We start from the raw sequence: 15,957 nt of genomic DNA, 5'->3' as shown, positions 1-15,957 counted from the left end.
CTCATTTTTTTCAGTTCTTCTTTACTAGTCCACCAAATGTGAATCATTTTTTCTGTTGATGGAGGGCCAAAATACTGCTTAGCTGCTCTGTTCCATTTTCTTCTGCATATGCTATTACTTTCAGTTTATAGCACACATCGTATGAATACATTTTTCTTCCATTACAAAACTATATACTAACAAAAATATTGTGTTTGTTAACAATAACATTAATCACTTTCACTTCAAGTTTAGTGTCACCTTAGACTGCGATGATGCATCATAGGCTAGAGAGTGTTCTAGGTTTGTTATGGTGTGGTGGGAGGTAGACAGTGCTAGCAAGCTTATGAATCCCTGCAACTCATGTTTGTCACATCAGTCCATTGCTGTTGCTAGTTGAATCCAATGTTGCCAGATAATGATAGGTTTCCTATGGCATTAAATATATGCTCATTTTTAAGGCAGTAGGAATTTTAAATCAAATGCTGGATATTTTTATATTGATTTTGGGTATAAGCTGCAACTGAATTTTAGAGACAAGTTTTCAAAGATAAAAGTGGGTCTTATAATCCATTAAATAAGGTACGAGACTACAGCTGGAAGACTGCTCATGATGTAAGTTTACCTTACCTGATAAGAACACAGCATACAAAAGGCAAAGAACATTGATTGACTCATAGTCCGGCACCCACATTAAATATGTTAAGTGGCTCAGTAACAATTTGTATTTCATTAGAAACCTGAAGCTTTAATACTGAATGTATATCTTCATAATGGTTGAAATATAGGACAACTTTAAATGATTCATTCATTTTCAAAGCTCTATATTTTCTGAAGTATTATATGAGCAACTCTAATAGGTGCATAAATAGAACTGTTAACACACCAAGTTTACATTTTGTACTCAACAAATGTTCTATGAGTGTCCATCTGGTCACATGATGCACATCCAAGTGATAGTTAAGTTCATCCCATACCTTATATAGGAACATCCTATCTGCGGTCATCACAGCAGCGTTCCTGAGTTGTCCCACTGATCTTGGCAGTGGAGGTATGTAAACATGTTCCTCAATGTATCTCCAAAGGAAGAAAGGCACAAGGCATTAGGTGAGATGACACTGGGGCTGAGGGAACAGAGTTGCATCATCTTCACCACCATGCCCAATCCAGTAATATGGAAGTTCATCATTTAGGAAGTAACAAACATTGATGCTCTGCTGAGGTGGTGCCCCGCCTTTTTTCTTTTTTTGTAATCCTTTCTGAATACATGCTGCACTGTTGTAACAGATCAACATTTTGCATGTGTCAATACACAAAAACTATATTCTTGCTTTGTTGCCAGATTGCCAAGATACTGCACTTACAATACCAACAGGTGGGCAAAATGCAAACTCGTCAAGGTTACAGTTCTACTCATTCATCAATCAAATTTGTACATGTAATACTTTGGTTAATGTGGAAATCTGAAAATGAATGAATCATTTATAGTAGCCCTGTATATGAAAAATTATCACAAAAGAAATCAAATGCATTTATATCAATGAGAATTGCAGCGAAATAAACCAAGAAGAGAGAGAACATATCATCAACAATATTTTTTGCTAAGTAAATAAATAAAGAACATTTCATAAAATTAGAAAATATCATAAGTATACCTCATAATATGCATTTAAAACAATATATAGTATAGTTACAAATCTAATTCCTTTCAGATTGCAGAGTATGTCCATATATCTGGTCAACAAAAGACATCTGTACTTTTAATGATATCCTATTTTGGCTTGTCTATCACTAATTTAGGAAATGGCATATTCAGCTTACCCATAGTATTGTTGTATGATCTCAGGAGTCTCAGCCATTCGGTGGACTAATTTGTCCAATTCAGTCAAATTCATAGAATCCACGCCATAAGCTTCTCGGAAAGAGTAAAGTTTGTACCAGTTAGGTTCATTATCAGGGTCAAGGTTGGCTTCAGTAAGATTAAACATCCAAGTAGTGTAATCCACAACAGCCTGTATTTGAAATAAAAAAATTTGCTGCAGAGTGCATTCTTACCACTTTTGTTCTGGGTTTTAAAAGTGTCAGTGCTTTTGAGATTAGCTCCATTCCTTTTTAATTAATTTACAGTAAAATACAAACACGTAAAGGAAATACAAACATTATTGACTGCAAAAATAATAGCTTTTTCTTGGTATTGTTGCTGTTGTTGTTGTTGTTGTTGTGGTCTTCAGTCCTGAGACTGGTTTGATGCAGCTCTCCATGCTACTCTATCCTGTGCAAGCTTCTTCATCTCCCAGTACCTACTCAGCTTACATCCTTCTGAATCACTTAGTGTATTCATCTCTTGGTCTCCCTCTACAATTTTTACCCTCCACACTGCCTTCCAGTACTAAATTGGTGATCCCTTGATGCCTCAGAATATGCCCTACTAACCGATCCCTTCTTCTAGTCAAGTTGTGCCACAAACTCCTCTTCTCCCCAATTCTATTCATAACCTCCTCATTAGTTATATGATCTACCCATCTAATCTTCAGCATTCTTCTGTAGCACCACATTTCGAAAGCTTCTATTCTCTACTTGTCCAAACTATTTATCGTCCATGTTTCACTTCCATACATGGCTACGCTCCATACAAATACTTTCAGAAACGACTTCCTGACACTTAAATCAATACTCGATATTAACAAATTTCTCTTCTTCAGAAACGCTTTCCTTACCATTGCCAGTCTACATTTTATATCCTCTCTACTTCGACCATCATCAGTTATTTGGCTCCCCAAACAGCAAAACTCCTTTACTACCTTGTGTCTCATTTCCTAATCTAATTCCCTCAGCATCACCCGACTTAATTCGACTACATTCCATTATCGTCGTTTTGCTTTTGTTGATGTTCATCTCATACCCTCCTTTCATGACACTGTCCATTCCGTTCAACTGCTCTTCCAAGTCCTTTGCTGTCTCTGACAGAATTACAATGTCATCAGCGAACCTCAAAGGACTGGCTCTCCCAAGGCCGTCAGTAGTTCTAATGGAATGTTCTCTACTCCCGGGGCCTTGTTTCGACTCAGGTCTTTCAGTGCTCTGCCAAACTCTTCACACAGTATCGTATCTCCCATTTCATCTTCATCTACATCATCTTCCATTTCCATAATATTGTCCTCAAGTACATTGCCCTTGTATAGGCCCTCTATATACTCCCTCCACCTTTCTGCTTTCCCTTCTTTGCTTAGAACTGGGTTTCCATCTCAGCTCTTGATATTCATGCAAGTGGTTCTCTTTTCTCCAAAGGTCTCTTTAATTTTCCTGTAGGTAGTATCTATCTTACCCCTAGTGAGATAACCCTCTACATCCTTACCTTTGTCCTCTAGCCATCCCTGCTTAGCCATTTTGCACTTCCTGTCGATCTTGTTTTTGAGACGTTTGTATTCCTTTTTGCCTGCTTCATTTACTGCATTTTTATATTTTCTCCTTTCATCAATTAAATCCAGTATTTCTTCTGTTACCCAAGGATTTCTACCAGCCCTTGTCTTTTTATCTACTAGGTCCTCTGCTGCCTTCACTACTTCATCTCTCAAAGCTACCCATTCTTCTTTGACTGTATTTCTTTCCCCCATCCCTGTCAATTGTTCCCTTATGCTCTCCCTGAAACATGTACAACCTCTGGTTCTTTCACTTTATCCAGGTCCCATCTCCTAAATTCCCACCTTTTTGCAGTTTCTTCAGTTTTAATCTACAGTTCATAACCAATAGATTGTGGTCAGAGTCCACATCTGCACCTGGAAATGTCTTACAATATGGAACCTGGTTCCTAAATCTCTGTCTTACCATTATGTAATCTATCTGAAATCTGTCAGTATCTCCAGGCTTCTTCCATGTATACAACCTTCTTTTGTGATTCTTGAACCAAGTGTTAGCTATGATTAAGTTGTGCTCTGTGTAAAATTCTATCAGGCGGCTTCCTCTTTCATTTCTTAGCCCCAATCCCTATTCACCTACTACGTTTCCTTCTCTCCCTTTTCCTACTACCAAATTCCAGTCACCCATGACTATTAAATTTTCGTCTCCCTTCACTATCTGAATAATTTCTTTTATTTCGTCATACATTTCTTCAATTACTTCATCATCTGCAGAGCTAGTTGGCATATAAACTTGTACTACTGTAGTAGGCGTGGGCTTCGTGTCTATCTTGGCCACAATAATGTGTTCACTATGCTGTTTGTAGTAGCTTACCTGCACTCCTATTTTTTTATTCATTATTAAACCGACTCCTGCATTACCCCTATTTGATTTTGTATTTATAACCCTGTATTCACCTGACCAGAAGTCTTGTTCCTGCTGGCACCGAACTTCACTAATTCCCACTATACCCAACTTTAACCTATCCATTTCCCTTTTTAAATTTTCTAACCTACCTGCCCGATTAAGGGATCTGACATTCCACGCTCCGATCTGTAGAACGCCAGTTTTCTTTCTCCTGATAACGACGTCCTCTTGAGTAGTCCCCGCCCGGAGATCCAAATGGGGGACTATTTTACCTCCGGAATATTTTACCCAAGAGGATGCCATCATCATTTAATCATACAGTAAAGCTGCATGCCCTCAGGAAAAATTAAAGCCGTAGTTTCCTCTTGCTTACAGCTGTTCACAGTACCAGCACAGCAAGGCTGTTCTGATTAGTGTTACAAGGCCAGATGAGTCAATCATCCAGACTGTTGCCCCTGCAACAACTGAAAAGGCTGCTGCCTCTCTTCAGGAACCACACGTTTGTCTGGCCTCTCAACAGATACCCCTCCGTTGTGGTTGCACCTACGGTACGGCTATCTGTATCGCTGAGGCACGCAAGCCTCCCCACCAACGGCAAGGTCCATGGTTCTTGGAGGGGTTGTCATTGTTAATAATGAAAAAAAAACTTCAGTCCTTTTCAATAGCTAAGCAAATAAAGAACAAAGAAGATTAAACTTTAAAAGATATTTATGTTAACTGGTATTATGACAATAAATGTAAAGTGTATGCTTCTATTTTCATAGTTATTAAATGGTTACAAAAATAAGGTGTCATTTTTGCTCTCTGTATTTCTCTTTTTTCCTACAATAAGTTTGTGAAGGAAAGAATTGAAAGTTGAAGCTAAAACACACACACACACACACACACACACACACACACACACACACACACTGTTTGTATTCTATAAATGTGATGAAGAGTTTGATGGGACAAGTTTTTTCTGATGATTTTTGGGTAGTGAATGCCCTGATAACACAAGGAGGCTGTGTAAGAAACACACTATGCATTGCAGAGACCGTAACTCTCAAAATTTTGAGAGACTGATTGCCAGTATGCATAAAAAATATAATTCTTCTTCCAAATTATATTTTATATAATGATTATGAGAGTAAAATGGATCTATTTAAAAAAATAGTAACCATATTTCTTCCTATCCATTTTTTAAATAATTGTACAGGAAAGGGGAATGAGCAAGCACGGGAGTGAGAAACAATTCTGGTACACCATGTATCTGACCCATACCAAATTGAATGACAAGTTGTGGAGTACAGACATAAATGAAGGTAGAAGAGAAGTATTTTACTGAAACTCATCATTCAAATAATTTTTGATGGAATTTCTCGGCAAAACAAAAAATATTAGCAAAGCCTGTAGAATTCTTGTTGTCATATGTGGCAGCTTTTATGTGAATGGATAGGAAACCAAAGAAAAATTTGGAGGAGGAACTATAGTTCAGGAATATGAAATAAATTTTTTTAGGTAATTTGCCAGTGACATAGTAATTCTGTTAGAGACAGCAAAGGACTAGGAGGAGTAGTTGAATGGAATGGACAATGTTTTGAAAGGAGGATATAAAATGAATATTAACAAAAGCAAAACAAGGGTGATGGAATGAGAGAATGCCTAGGGCATTAGATTAGAAAGTGAGATACTGAAAGTAGTAGACGATTTCTTTTATTTGGGCAATAACATGACAGATGATGACTCAAATAAACTAGACTGGAAACGACAGGAAAAGCAGAAAAATTTGTTAACATGGAATGCAAATCTAAGTGTTAGGAAGTCCTTTCTGAAGGTATATGTATTGAGTGCAGCCTTGTGCGAAAGTGGAACATGAATGATAAACAGTTCAGACAAGAAAAGAATAAAAGATTTTGAAATGTGCTGCTACAGAAGAATGATGAAAATTAATGGGCAGATCACATAACTAATGAGAGAGATACTGAATAGAATTGGGAAGAAAAAATATCTGTGGCATAACTTGACTAAAAGAAGGGATCGGTTGGTAGGACACTTTCTGAGATGTCAGTGGACCATCAGTTTTGTACTGGAGGGAAGCGTGGTGATAAAAGTTGTAGAGCAACACTAAGAGGTAAATACAGTAAGCAGGTTCTACAGGATGTAGGTTGCAGTAGTTATTTGAATATGGAGATGTTTACACAGGATAGAGCAGCACGGAGAGCTGCATCAAACCGGTCTTTGGACTAAAGACCGCAACAATAAATGTATTTAAATTTGACATACATACATATTGTATTATTTTATATTTGTATTTCTAAAGTGCTTTATTTATTCTTGTATCACAAACATACTTATTATACACAATTATGACTTACTACTTTTGCCCAAAACTTGGCCACTTTCAATGCATTTTCTGTTCCTTAAGGATTTCCTCTTCTGTTCAGGAGCCTGGACAAAGTTGGCACTGAAGCAAATAATGAAAAGTCTGTTCTCTTTCCACAGTCACATTGTATATCATCTTGATCAGTACAGCCCCATCTTGCCGAATTAACCTTTGATCTGGCAACTCCAGACTCAGTCTATTCAGAAACTTCCTAGTCATCCATTTCTCATCATAGTCAGGTGGCATCTTCTCTGGAACTCTTTTCCAGCTGGGGAAGGTAGGTCATATCCCTCCATAGTTGCAATCTAGTTTTTTCAGCTGTGCTTCTAAATGCAGTGGATGTTTTAAGGAAATTCCTTCTTGACTTCAGTTATTGTGGATGTGGATCTTGCCATACAGAGGAAGCATTCTCTCCTGCTCCACTTTTTCTCTTTCCTCATTCATAGCTATTTATCTTTGAACAGGAAGTGGTGCTGTTCCCGCACAGTGGTAAAACCATGTGACTGGTGTGGATTTCAGACAACCTTGTTTGATTCTACATGTGTCATTGAGAACCATGTCTATCTGTTTGGCCTTTGTTGAATTATACCAAACAAGATATGCATACTCTGCTGCAGAATAGCATAATGCCATTGCAGAGGTTCATAGAGTTTCTGGTTGAGAACCTCCTGTGGTCTGGTCAGTTTCTGTAGAAGATTGTTCCTGGTGGAAATTTTTGACTTGCAGTTCATGCAGTGCTTTTTGAAGGCAATAGATCTATCACGTGTCACTCCTAAATATTTTGGGGTTTCACAGTGTTCTACACGTGACCATACTATGATCTATCACGTGTCACTCCTAAATATTTTGGGGTTTCACAGTGTTCTACACCTGACCATGCTATGATCTATTACATGTCACTCCTAAATATTTTGGGGTTTCACAGTGTTCAACACCTGACCATACTGTCTGTAATTTGTGACTAGCTTCCTTGTTTCTCAAATGAAAAGATTATGCTGACTTGTGATTTGGACAGTAAAAATCAGTCAGGCATACCTTGGGATATGTCAGAGAATGACAGGTAATCCTTTCACACCAGAAACATCCACATCTAGAGTGATGTGTAATTGCTACACCATGAACCACAAGGTGATTGGTGAACATTGATCCTTACCCTTCTAAGACTTTAGAATGGGTCCAACATGGAATGTATGATGTGCTTAATAGATAAGACTCAATAATAGTATTATGTTGATAGTTACATTAACTATTGCCCATTCCTAATACATAAGGCATATAAGAGATGCTTGGGATAAAGACAAACCATTTGCACTACTGTATGGGGAGGGAATGGGAAAAGCTGCTGACTTTAACAGAGTCTCTAACAAAAACACACACACACAGTTTCATTTTCCCAGGCAGATGTCTTGTCGTGGCACTGTGACCCGAATGAGCTGGGGGGGGGGGGGGGGGTGAACTGGGTGAAAGAATATGACTAATATGACTTACTGTATGTTATATCTCTTAGAAAGGTAGTACTTAAACTGCAGCAACGCAAAATAGAATATTTCAAATTGTTGTACACATATTTAATTTGTAATGTAAGTATCAGTTTTTGTTTGTAATGTTACACTGTATGTGATTAACTCTATTGAAACTGATATTTGAAATAGTTTCTCATCTGTCAGAGAGTAGCATTCCACCTGTTTCAAGACTTATAATTTACATCTAACTTTCTATTCTAAATATCTACCCACTATGCCTTTTTTTTGTACAGTATGCTCCACACATGCGAAAATTAATGTTCTCAAAACAGCTTGACAGAAAGGAAATTTTGAATTTCCCCGCACACTCTTCAAAACTTTATTCTAAAGGAGACAGTAATAAAAATTATAATAAGTTCAAAATCAGGAAAGTATTGAATTTGAGTTTGATTTACTACTATAATGTCATAATAAAGACGTAGTATTACCCTGAAAAGGAATTCATGGAAGATGATGTAGCAATTTGAACAAGGATTTATATATTTAATGTATACAGGGTGTCCCATTTATATTGACCACCTTAAATAAGTGTTTGTCCAGATGCAAATTACAAAATATTTCAAGCATATGTTCTTTAGCCGCCAGGGGGACATCAATCAGCATGATTGCCTTCGTTGTAGGTTTGTTTTTTACAAATATATGAACAGCGGTATGACTTTTTTAAATGACATCCTGTATTTTTTATTCTGTAATTCATTTCCTCTCCTAAAGACCTATTCAAAAGTGTATCTCATTGTACCATTCACTGAAACACAACATTTTTTATTACATAACACAACATTGACGTTGATGCTCCCAGCACTTATTGCAGGTACTCTGGGTAATGGAACACAGCCACGTGCTGATGTTGGCAGGACAAATGTAAACATAAGTAGAATGCACACCCGTCATTCCATCAACCATCGTCAATTGAAGAATTGTGTGAGCACAATGTACACCAATGAAGAGAAGGTAGAAATGCTACTCATCTATGGGAAATGTAAGCTAGCAAAACAGTAATTGCAATACTGTTTTCTTATGTACAGGTACATTTAGTACAGTAGTTTAGTCCTTTCAAATACTGTTGTGTAGAGTAAGCATACAGTAAAGACTGTCCTTCCTACAAACTGCATCGACATAATGTTTTTTTTTATTGTTGTTGTTGAAGGAAGGCGAAATGCTACACAGGCAGCAGAACTGTACAGAGAGCAATATCCTGACAAGAACCCACCTTCCCAATGAATGTTTCCTCATCTTGCGACACTTCAGGAAATGGGAAGTTTCAACCTATGACAACACAATCTCGTAGCACTCGCACAGACAAAGCTGCTGTAGTTACTGTTCTCACTACTGATGCTATGATCCACATGTGAGCACATGACAGCTTGAACATGAGACTGGTATTCCTAAAACCAGTGTACATTGTATTCTTACATGTCACCAGTTCCATCCTTACCATGTACACCTACATCAAGAATTGGATTGGAATGATTTCCAGAATTGTGTACAGTTCTGTCAGTGGGCACAGCAGCAAATCCTCGCCAACCCAAACTTCTTCTCCAGTGTTCTATTTACTGATGAATGTTCCTTCTCAAGCAGCTAAGAAGCTTGATACTGATTCATATATTGAGAAAGGTAACAACAAAACGAAGTCAACTTGGGAGGTAATAAATAAAAATATAGGTAGACACAAAAAAAAGATAACAGCTTTGCCATTAAAAGTGGGGGAAAACTGTTAAGGACCCACTTCAGATTGCCAACATATTTAACAAACATTTCACAAATATAGCCATAAATTTAATTAAAACTAAATGCAATTCCAATAGCAAGGTAAAAATCCCCATGAATGGCATGACAATGTTCCTTTATCCAGTAACTGAATCAGAGGTACTAAATGCTATAAATAAGTTAAAAAATAAAATGTCATGTGGGTGTGATGGGATTCCTGACAAAGTCATTAAACAAAGTGCAAGAAACATAGCCTCACATCTCACTGAAATTATAAATGAATCTTTTAAGACAAGGGTCTTTCCATCAAAACTTAAAATGTCAACTATAAAGCCACTTTACAACAATGGTGATAAATATAATGTTAGTAACTTTTGACCATTATCAATGTTGTCAGGTTTCTCAAAAATAATAGAAAGGATAATGTATCATAGACTATACAAATTTCTTAAGAATAGAATATTGGTTAATGTGCAAAATAGTATCGGTAAAGAAATCAACTGAAACAGCTATCTTCTATTTTTTGCAACTTGTTCTAAATTCCATAAATAGAAAGGAATTAAATTGTGGATTGTTTTTAGACTTATTAAAGGCCTTTGATGTCATTGACCATAAGTTACTGCTTAGGAAGTTATATGCCTATGGGATATGTGGAGTTGCCCACAAATGGTTTGAATCATATCTGTTGGACAGGTATCAGAAGGTGGAGATAAGCCTTGCAGATAGGACATATTCATCAAGATTCGAGAGAGTTTTGTATGGAGTACCCCAGGGATCTGTATTAGGGCCATTACTGTTTTTAATATTTACCAATGACCTACCAAGTCAACTATCTGAAGCAGAGGCTGTACTGTCTGCTGACGATACAAGTTTGTTTGCTAAAGCAAATAGTGAAGCTGACTTACAGGAAAAAGTCACATTAGCAACAGAAAAAGCAGACACATTGTTTAATGAAAACAGACTCATTGTGAATGCCAAAAAAACAACGTGGATCAACTTCAGACATATTACAAATAAAATAAAAACTAACCTTACAGTAGAACTGGGTAAATGTAAGATTGAACAAGCCTCATACACTAAATTCTTGGGAGAAGAACACGAGGAATTTTCTATATTAAACAGAGAATTTCAAAACTACGAAACGAGGAATAGGAATGATTTACACAGAGAAATTCATAAAACAGCTATGTATCACAAAAGTGTGCTATACCAACTCAAAATCCTCTACAGTGCTCTCTGCAAAGAACTAAAAATAATACCAAAACTGCACATATTTAAAAGAGATTTAAAAAAACATGTTATTGAGCAATAGCTTTTACAGTATTGAAGATTTTATGAATCATTGACAATAAAATTGCAGTTAATATTTCCCTGACATAATAAATATGTTTAATTGCTCACATTTAAATACTTGCTGTTTCTATGAAAGTGTGAAACAATGTTAATGTAAGAATGGAAATAATCTTTGATATGAGAATCACTAGCTTTTTTTGTATGTTGTTATCCTACTTGTATATTTTTATGTTAATGTTCGTATAGTTCTATTAAAATTGTAATGTCTAAGTAACAAGTAAATTCAATTATAAATTTTCATGTCCATGTATTTTAAATTGTTTTAAATTGTAATGTTTATTGACAAGTCCTATGTCATTTTGATGATGCTAATAAATTGAATTGAATTGAATTGAGGACAGGTAAATACAAGGAACATGCGTTATTTGTCCAGCGACAATCCATGGTGGCTTAGACAGGTGGAACATCAGCTTCAATGGAGAGTTAACGTCTGGTGTGGGATGCTTGGTACTACAATTATTGGCCCTTATTTCATCAATGGTAGTCTAAACAGCACAGCATATGCCAACTTCCTCAGATGAATTCTTCCTTCTCTTATGGATGAAGTGCTGCTAAGAACCAGAATGTTTATGTGGTATCAAAACAATGGATGTCCAGCACCTAATACCTTGCATGCACATTGTGTTCTGAACCGAAGGTATCCTGCCAGATGGATTGGTCAAGGAGGAACAGTTACGTGGCCTGCTAGGTCTCCTGATTTAAATCTTCCAGACTTTTTTCTTTGGGGTGCATTAAAGACATCTATCGTGATATTCCAACAATTCCAGAGGACATGCAGAAACATATCATGCTTGCTTGTAATTCTCTTCAGCTGGCAACACTGGAAGCAGTAAATAATTCTTTCATTCAATGAGTGCACCAGTGTATCAGTGCCACTTTGAGCACCTTTGAATGTTCTACTCCTGGGCAGTGGTACAGGAGAGTCAAAGTCAATTTTATGTTGTGTTTTTACTTGGTTTTCATTTGATTTCTGACAACTCCAGCAAGTGGATGAGTTTTTGATTCAGGACTTAAAGTGAATGTTGTGTTATGTAATTAATAACATTGTGTTTCACTGAATGGTACACTATGATACATTTTTGAATAGGGCTTTAGGAGAGGAAATGAATTACCAAATAAAAAATAGAGGGATCCATTTAAAAAAATCATACTGCTGTCCATATCTTTGTAAACAACAAAGCTACAATGAAGGCAGTCACGCTGATTGGTGTCCCCATGACAGCTAAAGAACATTTGCTTGAAACATTTTGTAATTTGCATCTGGACAAACAGTTATTTAGTGTGGTCAAGATAAGTGGGACACACTGTATATTTAATAACAGAAAGCTAAGGATGGAAATAACAAATAAAAATGAGAAAATCAATCAATACCTATAGCTAGCTAAAGTGTGGCACACAGTCACACTTAACAGCACAAAGACAACAAGGTTTCAAGTTACTGCTCTGTTTTTAGAACTGGTACACACTTTTGGACACAGACATCAAAATAAACCCACCTGCAGCAGCACTACTTGTTTAGGACTAATTGCTGAAATTGAGAAGAGTGGAAGGAGGGGAAAGTCATGTGGAAACTGTATAGGGCATGTATGAGAGAGTGATGGAAGGTGTGAAGAAATGTAGGCAGCTTTAGGCTTTAGGGATTAAGAGAATGGAAGATAAGCTGGAGGTACCATGGTACCATTTTTTCCTACATAGTGTTGGGAGTTTGGTCTGAGGAGAGGGTGGGGGATGGGGGGGGGGGGATAACTAGGTGTGGTGAAGCTTTTAAGTTTTTTCAAATGCTTTACTTCACATTGCAAAACATGGATGCATGTGTTTGAGTCTTTTGTGCAACACAGGCAGAAATAGCGAGGTGTGTTCAAACAAATCAACAGGAAACATACCATTGGGGGAAATAACTGCTGTGATTGGTCCCTGATATTCTGGATACTGACACTGGGACAGAGTTGATATCTGAACAGGTCCTACACATGTTCTATTGGGGACAGATCTAGGGATCTTCATGGCTCACAATGCCTCTCCAAAACACTGGAAGAAAGGGACCTCTTCCCAGGTTGCCATCATACTTGTTGATGGTGGTCATCTTGAGTAGAGCGGAACCATGACTAACTGCTAAACACGATGTGACGAAGTTCATCAGCAGTTCATGTTTCCCAGCAATAGCACCACTTCAAATGCAGCTGGGACAATGAATGAGATGGTGATGTCCTAGTCCAGTTTCTGACCCACAGTGTGCAATGACACAGAATGTTGGAGGTATGGATTTGAAGGGAATACGATCTGCTTCGTGCATAATACTGAGATCCTTCCTTCTGATGTTTGACTTGAACATTGATGATAAGTATACCTGCCATCACAGTCTCATGCAGCCAAAAATTAGGTCACTATCACATCCAAATGCACCACATATCTAGATATTGCACAATGTGACCAGCCGGCCAAATGGAGACTCACAAAGAGGCCTCTTTCAGTTCTGTCAGATCCAGATAATAATGTCTCACATGAGTATGTGGGATCTGTGTGTCCTTTAAAGTTATCATTCAATACCTAGCGCTGTTCATACCCCTTGTATATCCTTGAGGCCTGCAAACAACACTAAACATGAACAATACAAAGCCACTGTGGCGGGAAAAATACCTGTTACAGAGAATTGCAACTCTAGTCATTTGCATATACACCAATTGTGTGGATGTGATATAATTACACTGACTTCTGATCATGTCTTCACTTTTCTTGTCAGGCTATGTATTTAGGTGAAGAACTAATGTACTAAATTTTCGTAAGCCAAGGCCATGAACCACATAAGTGATTATTGTACTAAAGGGAAAGAGCAATGGGGAAAGTGATCAGTCAAAATGTTCCTCATTGGGGGGCATACTGTGGAAATTGTCTTTGTCAGAAGATGCAATGTTGCCAGGAATTATACATCAAACAGAGAGGGCAGCAAGTGAGTGTTGACCACACTGCTGTAGCTGATTGGTTCCCATACAACAGCTGCAGATGTCAACTCACCAGGCTGACTCTCTAAGATCCCAAGTAAAATTGTGAGTAATACATGGGGGGCCCATACGCAGGGGCAAGGGGAGCCCCTGCCCCCCACCTCATACCAGTCCTAGCTCTTATGGGAAGGAAAAATATAGTGTAGTCAGGTGGTTTTTTTTTTTTTCAATAAATGATTTAAAAGTCAGTATGACACAGGTTTTTAACAGGATCGGTACTAGAACTTTTTTTAATGCTGCATACAAGTTGCCATTTGCCTTCCAAAATATTAAAAATACTCCATATGCCTAGGTCTAGCTCTCCTCCACTTTCAAACTATTGTATGGGTGCCCTTGTCTGGGGCTATAATAGTTAAAATAATGTTAAAATAGGTGTTAGTCTTGGGGTTGAAGATGGCTGCCTTTTGCTTCACTGCATTGCAACTAGTGCTGTCTATCAGCAACACACACACACACACACAGGTTCTTGTGCAATAAATAATTGAAGGTATTCCCGGACTTCATGTACACCCTATATAATAAGGATTAATTGTATCAGAAATCCTTTGTTCAATAGAATTATGATGATAACATAATCAAGCAGAAGTGTCATAAGTTTTTTTAGAGGGGAAAGATCTGTGTGATGTAAGACTGGGAGAATATTTGGCCTAGGGATGAATTTGGATGTTGTTTAGGTTGGGTGGGTGGCAGAATAATATTTTGGGTAATTATGATCAGATTTTTGTACCAAGATTCATCAAGAACACTTATTTTCTGGGATGCTTATCATAGTAAGGCTCCTGACAAGGCTTTGGAAACAACAAGTTATTGTAAAGGATGTAAATTACTCACTCCTGTATTTCCATCCACTTTGTATACTTTGTAATTTGGATTTACATCATAGTATGTCACAAGACTTCCTCCATTGTAAGCAACAATGCTGGCCCTAGGTGGATCATCAGAAGCATAGTGTAGCTGAAACCTGTCTCTGTGTGTGTGTCCATTGAATACAGCTGCAATGGTATACTCAAATCTGAAAACGAATAATGAAGATGAATAATAAGAATGAATAATAAAGATTAACAATAATAGTAAAGCAGAAGTTTACATATTAACACAGAAACACACAATCAGCTTTATTTGCGCTTAGTTTTTCAGTAGCACAATGTAAAAAAATTATGAAACATTATAGCAAAAGAGGGGTGCATGAAAGGAGCCTCCACGAAGATTGCAATGATTTCCAACCAAGATAAGACTTACAATTGGGTGTACCCTGGGCATTAGGTTTCTCTGGCGGCTGATTCTTTCACACCAGAAACATCATCTTGGTCCTTTTCGGGACCACAGTTGACCATCATATCGATGAATATAGAAGGTACATCATCACCGAAAGGAGAACTGTTTCAAAAGCTGTGCAGACAAACCAAGTGCGATGTACTCTGCATAAAGGAGACTTACAGGAGCTGTGAAATGCGCAGACCAAAAATAAATGGAGTGCGACTGGCTACGGAAATACCCCACCCAAAATACGGAAGTTCTATATTTGTCAAACCAGAAATACAGATAATATCATAAGCCTTTACTGAAGCAAATGATATTGAAATCTTAACTTTGGGAATCAAAGGCTGTACAGTCACACCCGTATACAAATCACTGGACGTTGATCTCAAAATCAATCAACCTGATAACTTTTATAGTCAACACACACAAATAGTGACTGGTGGCTTCAACTGTCACAGCACCAAGAGGGGCTATGAGCATGATGATGAGAATGGTACAGCATTACAAG

General features: G+C 37.5%; 1 protein-coding gene across 1 annotated transcript in view; it reads right to left on the bottom strand.

Annotated features, from left to right (window-relative positions):
* The window catches only part of LOC126237192 (sphingomyelin phosphodiesterase-like), a 169,056-nt gene that overhangs the window by 5,432 nt on the left and 147,667 nt on the right, over positions 1–15,957 (bottom strand). The window contains exons 9-10 of the mRNA XM_049947071.1: positions 15,021–15,201; positions 1,801–1,991 (exon numbers count right to left, since the gene is read on the bottom strand). Of these exons, the coding sequence (XP_049803028.1) occupies positions 1,801–1,991; positions 15,021–15,201 (372 nt within the window). The remainder of the gene's footprint in view (positions 1–1,800; positions 1,992–15,020; positions 15,202–15,957) is intronic.

The sequence above is a fragment of the Schistocerca nitens genome, chromosome 2, assembly GCF_023898315.1.
Source record: "Schistocerca nitens isolate TAMUIC-IGC-003100 chromosome 2, iqSchNite1.1, whole genome shotgun sequence".
Classification (NCBI taxonomy): Eukaryota; Metazoa; Arthropoda; class Insecta; order Orthoptera; family Acrididae; genus Schistocerca; species Schistocerca nitens.
This window is presented reverse-complemented; position numbering and strand designations above follow the sequence as displayed.